This window comes from Ranitomeya variabilis, chromosome 4, assembly GCF_051348905.1.
Source record: "Ranitomeya variabilis isolate aRanVar5 chromosome 4, aRanVar5.hap1, whole genome shotgun sequence".
Lineage (NCBI taxonomy): Eukaryota > Metazoa > Chordata > Amphibia > Anura > Dendrobatidae > Ranitomeya > Ranitomeya variabilis.
The window spans coordinates 28,528,441-28,551,449 of NC_135235.1; the positions used below are offsets into that span (position 1 = coordinate 28,528,441).

The window sequence follows — 23,009 nt, forward strand, 5'->3', positions numbered from 1 at the left end:
CTATCCATAAAGTAATTACCTATTGGATTTACATTCCTTATTTCTAGAAGTGTGCCTGGACAGCACAACCACAGCAGGTGAACATATAAATAGGGATGAGTGGACCCATGGAAGTTTGGGTTCGGTGAGGTCTGCCGAACTCGAGAAAAAAAGTTTGGCTCCGGTACAATAGCTTGACCCGAACCCCACATAAGTCAATGGGAACCCTAACTTTGGTACTGAAAAATGGCTGTAAAATGCTCGTAGTAAGGGCTAGGGGGATACAAAATTAGCAAAATGGGGGTAAGAGCAGGACAATTGCCCTACAAACAAATGTGAATAGGAAAATGACTTAAAATAACATGGAATAAAAAAATAAAAAACAATAATCTTGAACCAGAAGGTGGAGGTTCAAGTAGAGGTGTGCCTTTTGTGTGTTTTTACTGTACTTTTTAATAAATAAATTAAAAAAATGAAGTGGGGTTCCTCCTATTTTATATCCAGCCAAGGAAAAGAAGACAGCTGCGAGCTGGTCTTTGTATGCTGGGAAGGCACCAATATCCATGGACCTTCCCAGTTTATTAATATTAGCTCACAGCTGTCTGCTTTGCCTTTGCTGTTTATTAAAAATGCAGGGACCTTACAAAAATGATGTGGGGTCCCACCTATTTTTAATGACCAGTCAAAGCAGACAGCTGCTGGCTGATATTAGTAGACTGGAAGAGTCATAGATACTGTATTGGCCCCTTCCTAGCCTTATAAGATCAGCCCTCAGCTGCCTCAGTAATAGCTCCAGGCCGAACCCACCGAATCCAAACTTCCATGGGTCCACTCATTACTATTTATATGCTCATCTGCTGTGGTTGTGCTACTCAGGCCGAATCAACTAAACCTGAACTCCCATGGGAGGACCGCATGTCGTTTTTTATTATTATTTATTTATTTCACAAAGTCAGGCTGGGTCATGTGCTGTGCCAGCCAAATACAGCCATGCCAATATTTGGCATGGCTTTGATGGGGCTTGAAGTGCACATAACCTTTAGGCTATGTGCACACGTTGTGGATTGTATGCCTTTTTTGCCGCGAAAACGCAGTGAAAACGCTGCGAAAACGCATACACAACACAACCCATTGAATTCAATGGGATTCCGCAATGCTGTGCTAATGCTGTGTATTTCTCCGCGGCGGAATCTCATTGCGGAAAAATATGCAGCATGCTCATTCTTTGTGCTGAATCGTAGCGATTCTGCACATAGGAATTAATTGATCCGCTTACTTTCCGCATGGGGCTATGCCCACCATGCGCAAAGTAAGCGGATCATGTGCGGATAGTACCCGGGTGTGGAGGAGAGGAGACTCTCCTCCATGCCCTGGGAATAAAAAATAGTTATAATACCTTCTGGCGGCCCCCAGATCCAGCCCAGGCCTTAGCGATGCTCCCGTTCCCAGTGATGCCTTGCGACAATGACCTGTGATGACTTAGCGGTCTCGCGTGACTATGTTTGACAAGTGTTACCAACCTGTCAATCAGTTTTCCAAGCGATGCTACAGATCACTTGGAAAACGCTAGCATTCTGCAAGCTAATTACGCTTTCAAAACGCTAGTGTTTAGCGAGAAAATGCATGCCAATTCCGCATGCGTTTTACCCGCTGCAGGGAGTTGCGGAATTGCAGTGGAAATTTCCGCGGCAATTCCGAACATGTGCACTTAGCCTAAAGCTTGTTAATTGGCCTGACTTTTATTAGCAGCAGCCAGCCCCCTGATGTTAGCTAATGTAAAGAACAGGGGACGTGACAACGCCCCCTCTCCTCAAGCTGGCTGTTCCTTACAGCGAGGAGCAGAACACTGGTGTGTGATGTATTGTCCCAGACTGGAGGGGTGAGCAGTGAGGAGCAGCTGCTGTCACAAGGAGTTACAAAAGTTATAAAGATGAAGTGCACTGGGTATTTCATCTAGTGTATGTGCAGCGCCCCAGAGTCCTGGTCGTGCAGTATTGTCGCTTTTCCACCAGGGGGAGTGATGGTACGTCTGATTGTACTAAAGGAGTTCACCTGACCAGGTATCACAGTCACACACTACACTTCACACTCCGGCCACCAGGGGGAGCGAAAGGTTCTATGTATTAGGCCACTCCTCACACACGGGTAAAACTGGTAGTCGGATAGGAAGTTAGAGAGAAGCTGACTGGGCTCTGCCCCGGTAACATCGAGTCAGAGAGAGAAAGCTGACAGGGAAGACCCAGGGAGGACCTGTCAAGGGTTGGATCCTGACAGTGGCCTAGCAAGAGATAGATCGTTACGGAGCTGCGCCTGCACCTCATTGCGGCAGCATCCTAAGAAAGGACAAGAAGCGAAGTATATTGTGGAGAAGTGAGAAACGAGATCACAGCACTAGGAGATAATATCAGGAGGAGTCCTGCCTTAAGATCGTGGCAACATCCTTTTGAGGTGCGTAGCCGGAACACCGAGGGAGTACTGACTCTACGTATTACTCCAGACAACGGCAGGGCATATAACTCTAAGTTGGCTGTCTCACCTTTACACATAATGAAGACAACGAAGGCAATTGTGGAAGAGGGGCGTCACTAGGGTCCCTATAAATTAATGTAAGGAGTTAAAAGCACAAGAAGAGTCTGGGGGCGGTTACCTTCTCGGTTCTGTGCCCGGAACCATTGAGCTGTGCTGCGGGTTCCCTAGGGAGAGACTGATAGACTGGGACAGAAAGGAAGCAGCCAGAGGGCGGGAAAGGGACGCGCGCAGGAGACAGAGCAGCGTGCAGAGCAACGTGCAGAGCAGGGTGCAGCTGCGCTCCAGAAGAGAGAGAGAGAGAGCTCCCAGTCTGAGGACAAATAGAGAGAGACTGCCCAGAAAGACTGTATCTCGTGAGTAGATAAAGCGGACTCTGCTGTGACTGGAGAGGGGCGCTTTGAGACCCGTTTTAGAGACTACGACACCCTGGTCCCCGCGGTATCAGTACAGAGACTTAACAGTACAGAGCCCCTGACTCCTGGTACAGAGACTTAACAGTGCAGAGCCCCTGTTTTCCTGGTATAGAGACAACAGTGCGGAGCCCCGATTTCCTGGTTGTGCTGTAAAAGTTAAAGACTCAGAGCCTGTGCATACCACATTAACTCCCGAAACCCCAGGCACCCGGCTCTCAGAGACTACTCTGCCCTCGGACAACAGAGGGACGACAAGTGCCGCTGTTTCTCGGCGCCTACGTTGGAGAAGTCGACCCTCCAAGCAAGTCATCTTCAGACTGATAAGTGTTCTTTTCTCAAGGAATCCTGCTTAATTCTGTTATATTGTTTAACTCCCGTATTTTAGCATTGTTTTATTGTTAGTTATTTTGCATTGCTTCCTCCCTGCGAGGAGAACCTTATTCCTGTTATTAAACCCCTCAACTGTTGGTCTGTCTGTTCCTTGGTGACATACTCAGTACCTGCATCTTATTACATTTGGCGTAGTCGGCAGGATGTCACACGGTAGCGCGGACAGGGCAGACCAAGCAGCTGGGGAAATTCCCAGGTCTAGCATTTCCCTGGGAGCCATGTTGAATAATTTGCCAAGGTTCACTGGGAACAATGTAATGTTGTGGAGTTGGACAGAGCGTATCCGGGGAATGATGCGTATGCACCCCATGACACCAGCTCTGGAGGCAGAAATTGCATTGATGGCCCTGGAGGGGGAGGCGCGGGATTCTGTCATGCATAGGTCCCCCCGGGAGAGAGATACCCTGGACAAAGTGCTGCGCATACTTGAGGAAACGCATGGGGACCCCACTGACGTAGGGGAACTTCGCATGCGACTGTTTCACCGGGTACAACGGGAGGGGGAGACCGTGACCCAATTCATGAATGCCCCACAAGAGCTTCACACTGCTATCAGACGAAAGGACGGTGTAGGAGTAGGGTCAGTTGATGTGGTGCTCAGAGATCAGCTAGTGACAGGACTGCGTGACGCAATGATGAAACAGGCACTGCGAGAGCGCATGCGAGTAAAGCCAGACATGACTTTCTCTGAGGTTGGCAGTGAGGCGCGTGTGCGAGAACAAGAACAGGGAGTGACGGGGCTGGTAGGAAGGGTGCAGAGCGAGGAGGTAACCACCACCGCAGGCAATATTCCCCAGTGGGTGGAGGACCTGAGAATGGAGATTAGACAGGTCCGTGAAGAAATGGCGGCCACCAGACGAACTCTGGCAGAGGGGCCCGGCCCTCTGGTGCGAGACAGAGAAGCTGCCCCCTGAAGGGAGGGTGAAACTACCAGGAGGAGAAGCCCTCTTACATGCTACACTTGTGGAGAGTCCGGCCACATTGGTCGATGGTGTCCCCGGCGGAGCCGACCATCCCCACATCCTCCTTTAAACTAGGTGGCTCTGGGCTTGAGGGGCGCCGCTCAGAGCGTGAAGAACAGAGGAGGAGGAGTAAAAGTCCCCACAGCCTTGTTTCCATGTGCCCTCTAGTCTGGGCAGAAATCAATGGAAGAGCAGTGCGATGCTTGATGGACACCGGCTCACAAGTGACCACCATGCCTGAGAGATATTTCCGCCATCACTTCACAGAGGCGCTACGGCCCGAATGGGGTCCTGTGATCAAACTTATGGCAGCCAATCACTTGCCCATCCCGGTCACAGGGGTGGTATGGATGAACATAGAAGTCTGCGGAAAAGACCTCGGGAGGAGAGGAGTGGTACTGGTGGATGGAGAGGTAGCTAAAGACCATACTGTGACCCTGGGCATGAATGTGTTAAAAGACCTCGGAAGCCTCGTTTTCAACGAGTCCCCAGAACAGTTCCTACAACAATGGAGCGACCAAACCCCCCAGAGAAGAGTCTTCCAACAACTGATACGGAGCGCCCAGGTCCGGGAAGCATACAGCGACGGAAAGGAACTCGGCAAAGTCGTCGCCCCCACCTCCATCAATCGAGTGTTGCCCCCGGGGCAGACAGTGCTTCCCCTGCCTGTACGAGCTGGCATCCCGCTGGAGGGGGTCGAAGTCCAAATTGAGCCCAGCAGAGCTGACCAGCTGCCGTCAGGAATATTAGTCGCACGGTCCCTGGCTACCGTGCGGGATGGAACTGTCCTTGTGCACTGTATCAATTTGGGGGAGACAGATACAACTTTGCCCCCTAGAAGCGAAGTCGCTCAAGTCCTGGGCCTTCCAGACGAGTTGGTCCCCACTGAGGCGGTACAGCTGACAGCAAGGCCAGAAGACCCGTGGCTGGTGACCGTCAAGGCGGAGGCAGCTCCGGACCCCAGATTAATGCAAGAAGGGCGCCAGATACTGGAACGCATGAGGGCGGAGCTCTCGGAACTTACTCCGCAGCAGGTACCTCAGGTAGAAGCTGTATTGGGGAAATTTCAGGATGCGTTCGCCAAAGATGAAGATGACTTTGGACGTACCACGGCCATCACCCACGAGATACCCACCGGGGATGCGGCACCAATCCGGGAACGGTACCGCCAAATACCCCCACAGATGTACCAGGAGGTGAAGGGAATGCTGTCACACATGCTGAAGAAGGGAGTTATACGTGAGAGTCAGAGCCCGTGGGCTGCCCCTATCGTCTTGGTGAGAAAGAAAGACGGGTCCCTGCGGTTCTGTGTGGACTATCGGCGGCTCAACGCTTGCACAGTGCGGGACTCGTACTGTTGTGGATTCTGTTTGTGGGCTCCCTCTGGTGGTTACGGCTGGTACTGGGTGACTTTGGTGGGTTGCGGTCTCTGGTTTCCACCTGTCCATCAGAGGCTGGGTGTTTCCTATTTAACCTGGCCTTTCTGTCATTCCCTCGCCGGCTATCAATGTATTCAGATGTGCTCAGTTTGGTTCCTGACTACCTGCTCCCAGATCTTTCAGGATAAGCTAAGTGCTGATTTTCAGTTGTTTGGTTTTTTGTCCAGCTTGCTAATTATGACTCTATGCTAGCTGGTAGCTCTAGTGGGCTGAGGTTCTCCCCATGTGCCATGAGTTGGCACATGGGTTCTTGTAATCTCAGGATGGTTTTTGATTAGGGTTTTTTGCTGACCGCTCAGACCCCTTTTGTATCATTCTGCTTTCTAGTTACAGCGGGCCTCATTTTGCTAAACCTATATTCATCTCTATGTGCGTGCCTTCCTCTCATTTCACCGTCAATACATGTGGGGGGCAACTATACCTTTTGGGGTTCATTCCTCTGGAGGCAAGTGAGGTCTTTATTTCCTCTGCAGTGCTAGTTAGCTCTTAGGCTGGTGCGTGGCGTCTAGAACCAACGTAGGCACGCTCCCTGGCTATCTCTAGTTGTGTTTGTCAGGAGTAGGGCAGCGGTCAGCCCAGGTTCCATCACCCTAGAGCTCGTCCGTTATTTATTATTACTTTGCTTGTCCAGTGCTATCCCTAGCCATTGGGATTCATGACAGTATAGCCGGCCCACAAAGTGTTAATTGTTTGGGCTGAAGCAGGAGAAAAAGAAGTGTTTTGGGGAATTTTTTTTTTTTTTTTCCTTCAGAGTTTTTGCTGCCTAGCCCTTAATTGCTGTCTAGCTGCTTCTTACCTCCTCTTAACCCTTGAATGGCTCTGATCTTAGCTGTTTAACATGGATGTCCAGAGTTTGGCTTCCAGCCTGAGTAATCTCACTGCAAAGGTTCAAAACATACAGGATTTTGTTGTTCACACTCCCATGTCTGAACCTAGAATTCCTATTCCAGAGTTCTTTTCTGGAGATAGATCTACCTTCCTGAATTTCAGGAACAATTGTAAATTGTTTCTTTCTTTAAAATCTCGCTCCTCTGGGGACCCTGCTCAACAGGTCAAGATTGTAATTTCTTTCCTGTGGGGCGACCCTCAGAATTGGGCATTTGCATTGGCACCAGGGGATCCTGCATTGCTCAGTGTGGATGCGTTTTTTCTGGCACTGGGATTGCTTTATGAGGAACCTAACCTGGAGATTCAGGCTGAAAAGGCTTTATTAGCCCTCTCTCAGGGGAATGATGAAGCGGAAATATATTGTCAAAAATTTCGGAAATGGTCGGTGCTTACTCAGTGGAATGAGTGCGCCCTGGCTGCTAACTTCAGAAATGGTCTTTCTGAGGCCATTAAGGATATTATGGTGGGGTTCCCTGCGCCTACAGGTCTGAATGAGTCTATGGCTATGGCCATTCAGATTGATCGGCGTTTACGGGAGCGCAAACCTGTGCACCAGTTGGCGGTGTCTTCTGAACAGGCACCTGAGACTATGCAATGTGATAGAATTCAGTCCAGAAGTGAACGGCAAAATTATAGGCGGAAAAATGGATTGTGTTTTTATTGTGGTGATTCAGCTCATGTTATATCAGCATGCTCTAAACGCACAAAAAAGGTTGATAAATCTTTTGCCATTGGTACTCTGCAGTCTAAGTTCATTTTGTCTGTGACTCTGATTTGTTCACTGTCTTCCATTTCCGTCGATGCCTATGTGGATTCGGGCGCTGCCCTGAGTCTTATGGATTGGTCATTTGCCAAACGCTGTGGTTTTAGTCTGGAGCCTCTGGAAGTTCCTATTCCTCTGAAGGGAATTGACTCTACACCATTGGCTATGAATAAACCGCAGTATTGGACACAAGTGACCATGCGCATGACTCCCGTTCATCAGGAGGTGATTCGCTTCCTTGTACTGTATAATTTACATGATGTACTAGTGCTTGGTCTGCCATGGTTACAAACTCATAATCCTGTCCTGGATTGGAAAACAATGTCTGTGTTAAGCTGGGGATGTCAGGGGGTTCATGATAATGCACCTCTGATTTCAATCGCTTCATCTACTCCTTCTGAGATCTCTGCGTTTTTGTCTGACTATCGGGATGTTTTTGAGGAGCCTAAGCTCAATTCGCTCCCTCCTCATAGGGATTGTGACTGTGCTATAGAATTAATTCCTGGCAGTAAGTTCCCTAAGGGTCGTTTATTTAATCTGTCAGTGCCAGAGCATACTGCTATGCGGAATTATATTAAGGAGTCCTTGGAAAAGGGACATATTCGTCCATCTTCGTCCCCTCTGGGAGCAGGTTTTTTTTTCGTGGCAAAAAAAGATGGTTCCCTGAGGCCTTGTATAGATTATCGCCTTCTGAATAAGATTACAGTCAAATATCAGTATCCATTGCCATTATTGACTGATTTGTTTGCTCGCATTAAGGGGGCTAGGTGGTTCACTAAGATAGATCTTTGCGGTGCGTATAATCTTGTGCGGATAAAACAGGGTGATGAGTGGAAAACCGCATTTAATACGCCTGAGGGCCATTTTGAGTATTTGGTAATGCCTTTTGGACTCTCCAATGCTCCGTCAGTCTTTCAGTCCTTTATGCACAATATTTTCCGTGAATATCTGGATAAGTTTATGATTGTGTATTTGGATGATATTTTGGTGTTTTCTGATGACTGGGAGTCTCATGTTCTACAGGTCAGGAAGGTGTTTCAGGTTCTGCGGGCCAATTCTCTGTTTGTGAAGGGCTCAAAGTGTCTCTTTGGAGTCCAGAAGATTTCTTTTTTGGGGTACATTTTTTCTCCTTCTACTATTGAGATGGATCCCGTCAAGGTTCAGGCGATTTGTGACTGGACACAACCTACATCTGTTAAGAGTCTTCAGAAGTTCTTGGGGTTTGCTAATTTTTATCGTCGGTTCATTGCTAATTTTTCCAGTGTTGTTAAACCTTTGACTGATTTGACTAAAAAGGGTGCTGATGTTGCTAATTGGTCTCCTACGGCTGTGGAGGCCTTTCAGGAACTTAAGCGCCGGTTTTCTTCTGCTCCTGTGTTATGTCAACCAGATGTTTCACTTCCTTTTCAGGTTGAGGTTGATGCTTCCGAGATTGGAGCGGGGGCGGTTTTGTCACAGAGAAGTTCCAATGGCTCGGTGATGAAGCCATGTGCATTCTTCTCTAGAAAATTCTCGCCTGCCGAGCGCAATTATGATGTGGGTAATCGGGAGCTTTTGGCCATGAAGTGGGCATTTGAGGAGTGGCGTCATTGGCTTGAGGGTGCTAGACATCGTGTGGTGGTCTTGACTGATCACAAGAATCTCATTTACCTTGAGTCTGGCAGGCGTCTGAATCCTAGACAGGCTCGTTGGTCGTTGTTTTTTTCTCGTTTCAATTTCGTGGTTTCATACCTGCCAGGTTCAAAGAATGTGAAGGCAGATGCTCTTTCCAGGAGTTTTGTGCCTGACTCTCCTGGAGACTCTGGGCCTACTGGTATCCTTAGGGATGGGGTAATATTGTCCGCCGTATCCCCAGACTTGCGACGTGCATTGCAGGAGTTTCAGGCGGATAAACCTGATCGTTGTCCACCAGAAAGACTGTTTGTTCCGGATGATTGGACCAGTAGAGTCATCTCCGAGGTCCATTCTTCTGTGTTGGCTGGTCATCCTGGAATATTTGGTACTAGAGACTTGGTGGCCAGGTCTTTTTGGTGGCCTTCCTTGTCAAGGGATGTGCGTACCTTTGTGCAGTCTTGTGAAGTGTGTGCTCGGGCTAAGCCTTGCTGTTCTCGGGCCAGTGGGTTGTTGTTGTCCTTGCCCATCCCGAAGAGGCCTTGGACGCACATTTCCATGGATTTTATTTCTGATCTCCCTGTTTCACAGAAAATGTCCGTTATCTGGGTTGTGTGTGACCGCTTTTCTAAGATGGTTCATTTGGTGCCCTTGCCTAAGTTGCCTTCCTCCTCTGAGTTGGTTCCTTTATTTTTTCAGAACGTGGTTCGTTTGCATGGGATTCCGGAGAATATCGTTTCTGACAGGGGATCCCAGTTTGTGTCTAGATTTTGGCGGACGTTTTGTGCTAAGATGGGCATTGATTTGTCTTTCTCGTCTGCATTCCATCCTCAGACGAATGGCCAGACGGAGCGAACTAATCAGACCTTGGAAACTTATTTGAGGTGTTTTGTTTCTGCTGATCAAGATGACTGGGTTGCCTTTTTGCCACTGGCCGAATTTGCCCTTAATAATCGGGCTAGTTCTGCTACTTTGGTCTCTCCTTTTTTTTTGTAATCCGGGGTTTCATCCTCGTTTTTCCTCTGGTCAGGTGGAGTCTTCGGATTGTCCTGGAGTGGACGTGGTGGTGGACAGGCTACATCAGATTTGGAATCAGGTGGTGGACAATTTGAAGTTATCTCAGGAGAAGACTCAGCAGTTTGCTAATCGCCGTCGCCGCGTGGGTCCCCGACTTCTTGTTGGGGACTTGGTGTGGTTATCTTCTTGTTTTGTCCCTATGAAGGTCTCTTCTCCTAAGTTCATCGGTCCTTATAGGATCTCGGAGATTCTTAACCCTGTATCTTTTCGTTTGGATCTCCCAGCATCGTTTGCTATTCATAATGTGTTCCATCGGTCGTTATTGCGGAGGTATGAGGTGCCCGTTGTTCCTTCGGTTGAGCCTCCTGCTCCGGTGCTGGTGGAGGGAGAATTGGAGTGGATTCTCGTGTTTCCAGACGTAAACTCCAGTATTTGGTTAAGTGGAAGGGTTATGGTCAGGAGGATAATTCCTGGGTGGTCGCCTCCGATGTTCATGCGACTGATTTGGTCCGCGCCTTCCATAGAGCTCATCCTGATCGCCCTGGGGGTTCTCGTGAGGGTTCGGTGACCCCTCCTCAAGGGGGGGGTACTGTTGTGGATTCTGTTTGTGGGCTCCCTCTGGTGGTTACGGCTGGTACTGGGTGACTTTGGTGGGTTGCGGTCTCTGGTTTCCACCTGTCCATCAGAGGCTGGGTGTTTCCTATTTAACCTGGCCTTTCTGTCATTCCCTCGCCGGCTATCAATGTATTCAGATGTGCTCAGTTTGGTTCCTGACTACCTGCTCCCAGATCTTTCAGGATAAGCTAAGTGCTGATTTTCAGTTGTTTGGTTTTTTGTCCAGCTTGCTAATTATGACTCTATGCTAGCTGGTAGCTCTAGTGGGCTGAGGTTCTCCCCATGTGCCATGAGTTGGCACATGGGTTCTTGTAATCTCAGGATGGTTTTTGATTAGGGTTTTTTGCTGACCGCTCAGACCCCTTTTGTATCATTCTGCTTTCTAGTTACAGCGGGCCTCATTTTGCTAAACCTATATTCATCTCTATGTGCGTGCCTTCCTCTCATTTCACCGTCAATACATGTGGGGGGCAACTATACCTTTTGGGGTTCATTCCTCTGGAGGCAAGTGAGGTCTTTATTTCCTCTGCAGTGCTAGTTAGCTCTTAGGCTGGTGCGTGGCGTCTAGAACCAACGTAGGCACGCTCCCTGGCTATCTCTATTTGTGTTTGTCAGGAGTAGGGCAGCGGTCAGCCCAGGTTCCATCACCCTAGAGCTCGTCCGTTATTTATTATTACTTTGCTTGTCCAGTGCTATCCCTAGCCATTGGGATTCATGACATCGTACCCACTGCCCAGGATAGAGGAGTCCCTGACGGCACTAGGGAATGCCAGATATTTCTCCACGTTAGACTTGGCCAGCGGCTACTGGCAGGTGCCCATGTCTGAGCAAGACCATGCCAAGACGGCTTTCATCCTTCCGATGGGACTGTATGAGTTCGACCGGATGCCCTTCTGCCTAGCAAATGCCCCAGGAACATTTCAGCGACTCATGGAGAGATGTCTGGGAGACCTGAACTTTGAAGCCACTTTGATCTACTTGGATGATATCATCGTCTTTGCCCCCACCTTTGAGGAGCATCTGCAGAGACTAGAGCAAGTTCTGAGTCGGCTACAGAAGTATGGCTTGAAAGTGAAACCCCAGAAATGCCACCTCTTCCGTACCGAGATTGAATACTTGGGACATGTTGTCTCCGCTGAGGGGGTGAGGCCTTCCCAGGAGAAGAGCCCTGCGGTACAAGAGTGGCCAACTCCAAAAACGGTGAAAGATGTGCGGGCGTTCCTGGGACTCACGGGATACTTCAGACGCTTTGTAAAAGACTTTACCCGCCTTGCTAATCCACTCCAGGAGTTGTTGAGGGGAGTGCCCTCTTGCACCAAAAACAGGAACATACAGTGGGGGAAGCATCAGGAGGAGGCATTCCTGGCTTTGAAGAAGGCTTTGACGGAGGCCCCCCGTGCTGGCCTACGCTGACTTCACACAACCATTCATCTTGCACACTGATGGGAGCCTGCAGGGCCTCGGGGCTGTACTGTCGCAGATGCAGGACGGGAAAGAGCGCGTCATCGCATACGCCAGTCGGTCTCTGCATGACTCAGAAAGGAATCCAGAAAGCTACAGTTCATTCAAGTTGGAGTTGTTGGCGCTGGTGTGGGCAATGACTGAGAAGTTCGCGGAATATCTGGCTGGCTCAGAAGTTCATGTATGCACCTATAACAATCCGTTGGCCCATCTCGAGAATGCCAAGTTAGGCGCCCTAGAACAGCGTTGGGTAGCCCGAATGGCCAAGTTCCGATACAGAATTTCATATAAAAGAGGAGCTGAGAATGTACATGCGGATGCCCTCTCCCGAGTAAACTATCGCAAACCAGCACCCAGCCAGGATGAAGAACTGGAAGATGTAGAGGTTCCAGGTTTTGGAGAGACTGCCAGGACGGTGGCAGCGGCGCGGGAAATTGAACAGGAAGAGGCCTGTGTGAACTTGCTGGAGCAGCCTCGCGATGAGTGGGTCCGAGTACAGCAGGAGGATCCGGAGCTAGCTCAGTTGAGAAGGTGGGTCGTGTCTGAACAAATGCCCAATCGACATGAGAGGAGGTCCATGTCACCTGAAGTACTGAAGATGCTATGCTAGTGGGAGAGGCTCGAGTTGCGGGATGGTATCCTGTACCGGAAGGTATTTCTGCAAACAGAACTCAGTCTTGTATGGCAGACAGTGATTCCCTCGTCCATGATAGACCAGGTGGCTAAGGAAGCACATGAGAAAGGAGCACACTTTGGGCCAGAAAAGACTTTCCAGTGGTTACAGCGCCTATTTTATCACCCCCACTTACGGAACACTGTGGATAAAGTATGTCGGCAATGCAGAAGTTGTGAGCTGGTCAAACCACCAGAACAACGAGCTCCCACAGAGACGGTGAGGTCTTCTGGCCCCATGGACCTACTGGCAATAGATTACTTGACAATTGGACCAGCACACCAAGGTTATGAGCATTGTTTAGTGATGATAGACCACTTTACTAAATTTGCCGGAGTGACGCCCACGCGGGACCAGACTGCCGAGTCTGCGGCTCACGCAATCTGCAAACACTTCATTCAGGTGTACGGGTGTCCCAAGCGCATTCATTCTGATCAAGGGGCCTGCTTCCTCGGAAGAGTGATGGAGGAGCTGCACCAGCTGTACAAAATCAATAAGTTCCGGACCACCCCTTATCATCTACAGGGGAATGGGGCTTGTGAAAGATTTAACCGCACTCTGATTCAAATGCTGAGGACCCTGGAGGAGGACCAGAAGGCGAAGTGGACTGAGTCCGTCCCTGAATTGGTGTGGGCGTATAACAATCGTAAACACAGCACCACCGGATTCACCCCCTACTCTCTGTTCTTTGGCCGACCCGGGAAGGGACTGGCAGAGCTGGCGCTGGAACCCGAGGAGGACTACCCACGGACGGGGGTGTACTCCTGGGTTGAAGAACATCGTCGTTGGCTGCGGACAATTCAACGTCTAGTGCAGGACCGGCTGCAAGAATTGGAGCATCCCCAGGTAGCTCCTCAAAAGGGGACAGCCCTGCGGCCTGGAGACCGAGTCTTAGTGAGGGAAAAGCGCCCACACAACAAACTAGAGTACCGGTGGGAGAAAAGGCCGTACCGAGTGAAGCGGCGGCTCGGCAACGGGGGTCCCGTTTATGAGGTCCAGCCTGAAACGGAAGAAGGGACTCCCACCCGCACGCTGCACAGGAATATGTTGCGTCCATGTTTGTCTCGAGATCCTGAATCAGTCCAATTGACTCCAGCACCCCCACCGGCGGCGCCAGTGATCAATGTAGATGTGGAAGACGAGGAAGACTCCGAATCTCTTCCAGTGAACCCAGGAACAGGGCTGGTGCCAGATTCTACCAACGTATCGGAGGAAGCCTCGACTCCTCCCACAGCAGCTGACACCACCGCCCCTGCTGGTTTGAGATGCTCTGAACGTTCAACGGCTGGTGTACCCCCTGTTCGCTACAATCAGGACGAGTTCATCTGGCAGCAGATTGTGCAAGGACTGGAAGATTGCCAACAGGAACTCCTGAAGATCTCGCCCGTGGAATGGCGAGCAGAAAGAGGGGGGGAATGTAAGGAGTTAAAAGCACAAGAAGAGTCTGGGGGCAGTTACCTTCTCGGCTCTGTGCCCGGAACCATTGAGGTGTGCTGCGGGTTCCCTAGGGAGAGACTGATAGACTGGGACAGAAAGGAAGCAGCCAGAGGGCGGGAAAGGGACGCGTGCAGGAGACAGAGCAGCGTGCAGAGCAACGTGCAGAGCAGGGTGCAGCTGCGCTCCAGAAGAGAGAGAGAGCTCCCAGTCTGAGGACAAATAGAGAGAGACTGCCCAGAAAGACTGTATCTCGTGAGTACATAAAGCGGACTCTGCTGTGACTGGAGAGGGGCGCTTTGAGACCCGTTTTAGAGACTACGACACCCTGGTCCCCGCGGTATCAGTACAGAGACTTAACAGTACAGAGCCCCTGACTCCTGGTACAGAGACTTAACAGTGCAGAGCCCATGTTTTGCTGGTATAGAGACAACAGTGCGGAGCCCCGATTTCCTGGTTGTGCTGTAAAAGTTAAAGACTCAGAGCCTGTGCATACCACATACCACCCGAAACCCCAGGCAGCCGGCTCTCAGAGACTACTCTGCCCTCGGACAACAGAGGGACGACAAGTGCCGCTGTTTCTCGGCGCCTACGTTGGAGAAGACGACTCTCCAAGCAAGTCATCTTCAGACTGATAAGTGTTCTTTTCTCAAGGAATCCTGCTTAATTCTGTTATATTGTTTAACTCCCGTATTTTAGCATTGTTTTATTGTTAGTTATTTTGCATTGCTTCCTCCCTGCGAGGAGAACCTTATTCCTGTTATTAAACCCCTCAACTGTTGGTCTGTCTGTTCCGTGGTGACATACTCAGTACCTGCATCTTATTACATTAACTCCAGGCTTACCCCGTCATACGGGTGCGTCCTATCCATACCATCTGAGGGACGGAGAGAACATCAGAAACATACACAAGGGTTGTGAGGACTATCCCGTGGTGCTCAGCAGTGAAGTACTACAACACACAGGCGCTAGTAGGAAGGCTACTGATTTCCACCTGCAAAGGGAACTCCGGATGTGCCTTCGGACCGGCCGGATTCAGCCAGCCCTGTTAGCAGTGCTCTGGATTGTGGATGCTGAAGTCTACAGTAAAAGGTAAAGAGACTGCAACCCTGTGTCCTCGTTATTTACCGCGACCTACACCATCACCATCTACCCTCTGGGAAGCCCTGGGGACATACTTCACCTGTGGGAAGGTATTCCATCTAGCTGCCATTCCATCACCCCAGCGGACCCCTAGCAGCGTCGGTCATCCTGACCGAATACCACAGGTGGCGTCACGAACACTTGACAAACTTTCATCTACACCTTTAATTGGGCGCCCCTTAGCAGGGCCTCGGACCAGGTCGGGCCGCCGTGACATCCCCAGAACTGAGACAGAGGGGCCCGGTGCCGAGTACCCCACTGCCCTGCGCCTGGGGGCGATTCATATGTGAGTAGGGACAGTACAATTTTTTTAATCTCTCCGGAGTACCCCTTTAATTCTATAATTTAATTTTGCTTATGTCAGTAGTATGTAGTTGAGAGTGTACTCTATTTATCAGATATAGTAACTCATCTGTAATTTCTTTCTAGGAGTCCATAAATTTAATGAGTAAACCCTTTCATGCACGGGATTTTTTTATTCTCCTTTGACTTTATACCATTTCTGTGATATACAGACCTAGCATTACTTTATTGGTGTTGTGCGGCTGTAGGATCACATCTCGTTTACTTTGGATGAGAGTAGCCATGCTACAGAAATGGTGGATGTCCTCAGCGAGATATTCGTACAGTTGTAACTCACCATCTGTACATCTGTGATTTCGTGTACAACGGTTTTTAATTACTTCTTTTCTTATCACTAGACTTTATCAGCTCACTGAGTTTTGAGTGGTCACAGAGATAATTATCTACTTACCTGAAGAACTGTTAATCTTGTCCATACAAAGCTCCTGAACTATTTGTTTTCTATATTTCTCTATGTCCGTGTGCTGATTAGCTGAAAGAAACAAAGTAAACCTGAACATGAAAAATTGAAAATGACTGTTTCTCAGGTGTTACAATGATTCTCTTAGGTAAGTTACCAGTTCATTAGCTAATATGAATATTTAGTAGCGCTTATGCACAAAATTGTTCACTTTTTAGAAGAACTGTCAGCCTTGCTCATATAAGTCTCATGAGAGAAGTCATTTCTCTTTTTTCTTTCTTTCTCGATATGGTGATAAACTGAAAGAAACACAATAAACCTGTGCAACAAAAAGTGAGATTTTTTCTCAAGTGTTGCAATGGATTGTTATGGGGACTGTTTTTGGATACCATGGATAATCTGCACTAACCACTCAGTCTAACAGGCTCCAGAGAGCTCTCTGGTTTGTACACTGTCACTCCTATCCAGAGAACTGGCCCTTGGTTGCATCCATTGAATAGTTGCTGGCTGGTGGAGTAAGTTGGCAGTAGAGTTGTCGTATGGCCATGTCAGAACCAAAGGAAATAAGACAAGAATAACCTCAAACCCAACAGAGAAACGGAAGTAAAGGGCGAACTAACATGTGCAATAAAAAATACAAACTTCATTGAAAAATAAATTGCAAAAATTCTTTAAAAATAAGAAGAGTCATGGAGTGTCACATAACCAGGAGCACAAAGGGTCTACAGGCATAGTACTTGTTAAACAATTGTCCAAGAAGGAAAAACTGATGGCACTCAAAAAATGGAGGATAACAGTATATTCCAACCTATATGAGATAGTACAAGAGTGGAATAGTCAGGCAGTTAGGGACTCAAATAGTGGTGGTATCTACACAGGGCTACATGAAAAATACTCAATAACTCAGCAGGCGGGAATGAGATCAAGAAGATAGCCAGGGTCACAACAATGTATGAAAAATCATCAGGCAAGAAAACAGATCATATTGCCCAGCAACAGGTTTCATTCCAAGGGTAAGACAGAAAGGAGAAGTGAATACAAGACGGGACAGGTATCAGAATCAGAAATTAGGCAACAATGCACCAGAGTCAGTAAAAACCTGCATGGTGGCGCAGTGGTTAGCACAGCAGCCTTGCAGCACTGGAGTCCTGGGTTCAAACCCCACCAAGAACAACATCTGCAAAGAGTTTGTATGTTCTCTCCGTGTTTGTGTGGGTTTCCTCCCACATTCCAATGGGGACAGCGATAATAATGTGTGCAACCTGTAAAGCGCTGCGGAATATGTTAGCGCTATACAAAAATAAAGATTATTATTATTACCAAAAACTGGATGATTTATCATTTTCCTCACCTTTCAGCAGCCTATATTTCCCTCTTACTCTGCCTGAGGTTCTTTATAAACCTCTTTATTCATTACAAAATCTTTCTGCAGTAGTAAAGTAGATAACAGAAAAGTAATAAAAGGACGAGGGGGAGGAGGGAGATGCAGTAGTAACACTATTTGCTGTGAAAGGAGGAGGGATCATGTTACACAGATGTGCTGTGAGAGGGGAGAAAGAGGGATCACATTACAGAGACTGTGCACTGTGAGAGGGGAGAAAGAGGGATCACATTACAAAGACTGCACTGTGTGAGGGGAGAAAGAGGGATCACATTACAAAGACTGCAATGTGAGAGAGGAGAAAGAGGGATCACATTACAGAGACTGTGCACTGTGAGAGGGGAGAAAGAGGGATCACATTACGGAGACTGTGCACTGTGAGAGGGGAAAAAGAGGGATCACATTACAAAGACTGTGCACTGTGAGAGGGGAGAAAGAGGGATCACATTACAGAGACTGCACTGTGAGAGGTGAGAAAGAGGGATCACATTACAAAGACTGTTCCCTGTGAGAGGGGAGAAAGAGGGATCACATTACAGAGACTGTGCCCTGTGAGAGGGAAGAAAGAGGGATCACATTACAGAGACTGCACTGTGAGAGGGGAGGAGGAGGGATCAGATTACAGAGACTGTTCCCTGTGAAAGGGGAGGAGGAGGGATCAGATTACAGAGACTGTGCCCTGTCAGAGGGGAGAAAGAGGGATCACATTACAGAGACTGTGCCCTGTGAGAGGTAGGAGGGATCAGATTACTTAGACTGTGCACTGTGAGAGGGGAGAAAGAGGGATCACATTACAGAGACTGCCCTGTGAGAGCGGAGAAAGAGGGATCACATTACAGAGACTGTGCCCTGTGAGAGGGAAGAAAGAGGGATCACATTACAGAAACTGCACTGTGAGAGGGGAGGAGGGATCAGGTTAGAGAGACTGTTCCCTGTGAAAGGGGAAGAGGAGGGATCAGATTAGAGAGACTGTGCCCTGTGAGAGGGGAGGAGGAGGGATCAGATTACAGAGACTGTGCCCTGTGAGAGGGGAGAAAGGGATCACATTACAAAGACTGTGCCCTGTGAGAGGGGAGGAGGGGTCAGATTATATAGACTGTGCACTGTGAGAGGGGAGGAGGGATCAGATTACAGAGACTGTGCCCTGTGAGAGGGGAGAAAGAGGGATCACATTACAGAGACTGTGCCCTGTGAGAGGGAGGAGGGATCAGATTACATAAAGTGTGCACTGTGAGAGGGGAGGAAAAGGGATCACATTACAGAGACTGTGCCCTGTGAGAGGGGAGAAAGAGGGATTACATTACAAAGACTGTACCCTGTGAGAGGGGAGGAGGGATCAGATTACATAGACTGTGCACTGTGAGAGGGGAGGAGGGATCAGATTACAGAGACTGTGCCTTGTGAGAGGGGAGAAAGAGGGATCACATTACAGAGACTGTGCCCTGTGAGAGGGAGGAGGGATCAGATTACATAGAGTGTGCACTGTGAGAGGGGAGGAAAAGGGATCACATTACAGAGACTGTGCCCTGTGAGAGGGAGGAGGGATCAGATTACATAGACTGTGCACTGTGAGAGGGGAGGAAAAGGGATCACATTACAGAGACTGCCCTGTGAGAGGGGAGAAAGAGGGATCACATTACAAAGACTGTGCCCTGTGAGAGGGGAGGAGGGGTCATATTACATAGACTGTGCACTGTGAGAGGGGAGGAGGAGGGATCAGATTACGGAGACTGTGCCCTGTGAGAGGGGAGGAGGAGGGCTCAGATTACGGAGACTGTGCCCTGTGAGATGGGAGGAGGAGGGATCAGATTACAGAGACTTTGCCCTGTGAGAGGGGAGAAAGAGGGATCAGATTACAGAGACTGTGCCCTGTGAGAGGGGAGAAAGAGGGATCAGATTACAGAGACTGTGCCCTGTGAGAGGGGAGAAAGAGGGATCACATTACAGAGACTGTGCCCTGTGAGAGGGGAGAAAGAGGGATTACATTACAAAGACTGTACCCTGTGAGAGGGGAGAAAGAGGGATCACTTTACAAAGACTGTGCCCTGTGAGAGGGGAGGAGGGGTCAGATTACATAGACTGTGAACTGTAAGAGGAGGAAAAGGGATCACATTACAGAGACTGTGCCCTGTGAGAGTGGAGGAGGGATCACATTACAGAGACTGTGCCCTGTGAGATGGGAGGAAGAGGGATCACATTACAGTGACTGTACCCTGTGAGAGGGGAGGAGGGATCAGATTACATAGACTGTGCACTGTGAGAAGGGAGGAAAAGGGATCACATTACATAGACTGTGCACTGTGAGAGGGGAGGAGGAGGGATCAGATTATGGAGACTGTGCCCTGTGAGAGGGGAGGAGAAGGGATCAGATTACATAGACTGTGCCCTGTCAGAGGGGAGAAAGAGGGATCACATTACAAAGACTGTGCCCTGTGAGAGGGGAGGAGGGGTCAGATTACATAGACTGTGCACTGTGAGAGGGGAGGAGGAGGGATCAGATTACATAGACTGTGCCCTGTGAGAGGGGAGAAAGAGGGATCACATTACAGAGACTGTGCCCTGTGAGAGGGGAGGAGGAGGGATCAGATTACAGAGACTGTGCCCTGTGAGAGGGGAGAAAGAGTGATCAGATTACAGAGACTGGGCTCTGTGATAGTGGAGGAGGAGGGATCAGATTACAGAGACTGTGCCCTGTGAGAGGGGAGAAAGAGGGATCACACTACAAAGACTGTGCCCTGTGAGAGGGGAGGAGGGATCGTGAGCGCCCCAGAGTCCTGGTCGTTGCAGTAATGTTGTTCTTCCACCAGGGGGAGCAATATTACGTCTGAAGGCAATAAAGGAGCTCTCCTGTCCAGGTATCACAAACACACCACACACTTCACACTCCAGCCATCAGGGGGAGCAAAGGTTCTATCTATTAGGCCACTCCTCATATATAGGTAAAACTGGTAGTTGGAGGGAAAGTTAGAGGAGTTCCTGGCTGGAGACTGAGAGAGAAAGGTCTCCAGACCGAGCTGGCTGGAGCGAGTTCCTGTCAGATCCAGACTACGGTCTGAGGAGGACGAGGGTCCACAGAGCTGCGCCTGCCCCACGTGCGGCAGCATCCGAAGAAAGAGACATTGAAAGGAAGCTTGTGGTAGTGAGTGAGAAACAAAGGCATAGCAACAAATGGATACCAGAGAGGATAGTAGACGAGAGGAGCTGCATACTTTTATTTCTGCCTAATTTCCAGGAAAAGAGCCCTAGGATTCTGAAACTCCTACATTCATTTGTGGAATTTTCTGGGTCTGAAATTAATACCTCCAAATGTAAACAATTGGTTCTCTATGGAACCACATATAGGTAAAACTGGTAGTTGGAGGGAAAGTTAGAGGAGTTCCTGGCTGGAGACTGAGAGAGAATGGTCTCCAGACCGAGCTGGCTGGAGCGAGTTCCAGTCAGATCCAGACTACGGTCTGAGGAGGACGAGGGTCCACGGAGCTGCACCTGCTCCACGTGCGGCAGCATCCGAAGAAAGAGACATTGAAAGGAAGGGTATGGTAGTGAGTGAGAAACGAAGGCATAGCAATAAGTGGATATCAGAGAGGATAGTAGATGAGAGGAGCTGCATCCTTCTGGTGCGCGATCCGGTAGCCAAAATACCGAGGGTGTAAAGTGCTCTACGCCATTGCTTCAGAGACTGGCAGGACAGTCAATTCCAAGTTGGCTGCCCGGCCTTAATACCTAAGAAGACACGGTGGCAACTTGTGGGGGTCGGGGCGTCTCTAGGGTCCCTATAAACAAACCTCAGGCCATCAGCCATACGAGTTATGTTCTATCCGACCACGGGGAACAGAGAGAGAAGAGTAATAACAGTGAGGACCTTACTAGAGCTTAAGCAAGTGGGGACCTACTGTGTTACTGTGCACATAGGAAGGCTATTGAATTCCACCTGGATAAGGAGACTGGATTTGCCTTCAGACCGGCCGGACTCTGCCTACCCTGTGATCAGGTGCCCTGGATTGTGGACATTGAAGCCTTCAGTAAAGGTAAAGAGACTGCAACCTTGTGTCCTCATTCTTTACTGAACCCCTCACCATCCACCATCTACACTCTGGGAAGCCCTGGGGACATACTTCACCTGTGGGAAGGTATACCATCTAGCTGCCATAACATCACCCCAGCAGACCCCTAAGCAGCGTCAGTCACCTTGACCGAATACCACAGGTGGCATCACGAACATTATACAAACTCTTCCTTTTATTGGACACCCCTCAAAGGGCCACGGACCGGGTCAGGCCACCGTGACATCCCCCGAACCGAAGGACCCGGTGCCGAGTACCCTATTGCTCCAATCAGATTGCAGAGACTGTGCCCTGTGAGAAGGGAGGAAGAGAGATCACATTTCAAAGACTGTGCCCTGTGAGAGGGGAGGAGGAGGGATCACATTAAAGAGACTGTGCACTGTGAAAGGTGAGGAATCACATTACAGAGATTGTGCCATGTGAGAGGGGAGGAGGAGGGATCACATTACAGTTTTCCAAAGTCAGCCTGTGTATGAGTAAAATAGGAGAAGAGAAGTAGTAGGGCAGATACTAGTATGAATAGAGAATGAACATTATCTTTACAACATGAACATTATTGGTAATTGCAGAAAATTCTGAGAGAGAGAAATTACAAATCTGACAATCTCCCTTCTTATAAACTGAATATAAAGTCTAGAAAATGATATTCGAAGGTCAAACAACCTTTTTGCAGATGACACAAACTTTTTTGTTTACGAGATTTTCAAGAAACAAATAGAGGTCAGTTGGGTAAAAACGGAGCACAAGCTATATGCAAGTTGTGCAGGACCTTTATCAAAGCTGCTGTACTAAAAGAGTCGTGTGTAGTCATAGTCGTACAGAACATAGCAATAATATCTGTGACAATGACCAGGTCCTAGCAGCCTATAAGAGATGTCATACTTACAAAATACTTCAATCATGCGGATGATAATAATGATGGTTCCTAAGAGGACAGTAATGATCACAACTTTCCAGAAAGGCATCCAAATTTTAGGCTTATCTGTAGGAATTGAGAAAAAAAGCACAATAATTACAAAATCTGTAATGCAGGATTCACAGTTACACTGCTCATTGCAGTAATAAAATATCCTCCATGCTGCTGCTGCTTTTTTTTTTAGCTTGTCATACATAGGGATAGGGGAACAGGAATCTCTCATGGCTGTGTGTTCTGTGTATAGGAGACACTAGCTGGCCGTTATCATCCATCAGCTCAGAGACAACTGAAAATTAGTAACAGAGGGGAAAACTGATTAAAAAATGCAAGATACAAGTTATATAATGGCCAAAAACAGTGAACAGTGTTGTTCCTCATGTGGACACATAACACAGCTTATTCTGTAACAATATATTGTTCTCCCGAAAATATGGTCATGTGCACAAGCCCTAATACTTCAGGCTGCTCGCAAAAATCAAGCCGTCACACACAGGTAAATCACCTGAAAAATGAAGACACTATGGTTCATGGAAAAAGGGAACATGAATGTTTTTATTATTTATTTTTT

The 23,009-nt window shown here is 48.7% G+C and overlaps 1 protein-coding gene across 1 annotated transcript in view; it reads right to left on the minus strand.

Annotated features, from left to right (window-relative positions):
* The window catches only part of LOC143767553 (killer cell lectin-like receptor subfamily B member 1B allele B), a 70,544-nt gene that overhangs the window by 20,706 nt on the left and 26,829 nt on the right, over positions 1 to 23,009 (minus strand). The window contains exons 2-3 of the mRNA XM_077255961.1: positions 22,412 to 22,507; positions 16,072 to 16,152 (exon numbers count right to left, since the gene is read on the minus strand). Of these exons, the coding sequence (XP_077112076.1) occupies positions 16,072 to 16,152; positions 22,412 to 22,507 (177 nt within the window). The remainder of the gene's footprint in view (positions 1 to 16,071; positions 16,153 to 22,411; positions 22,508 to 23,009) is intronic.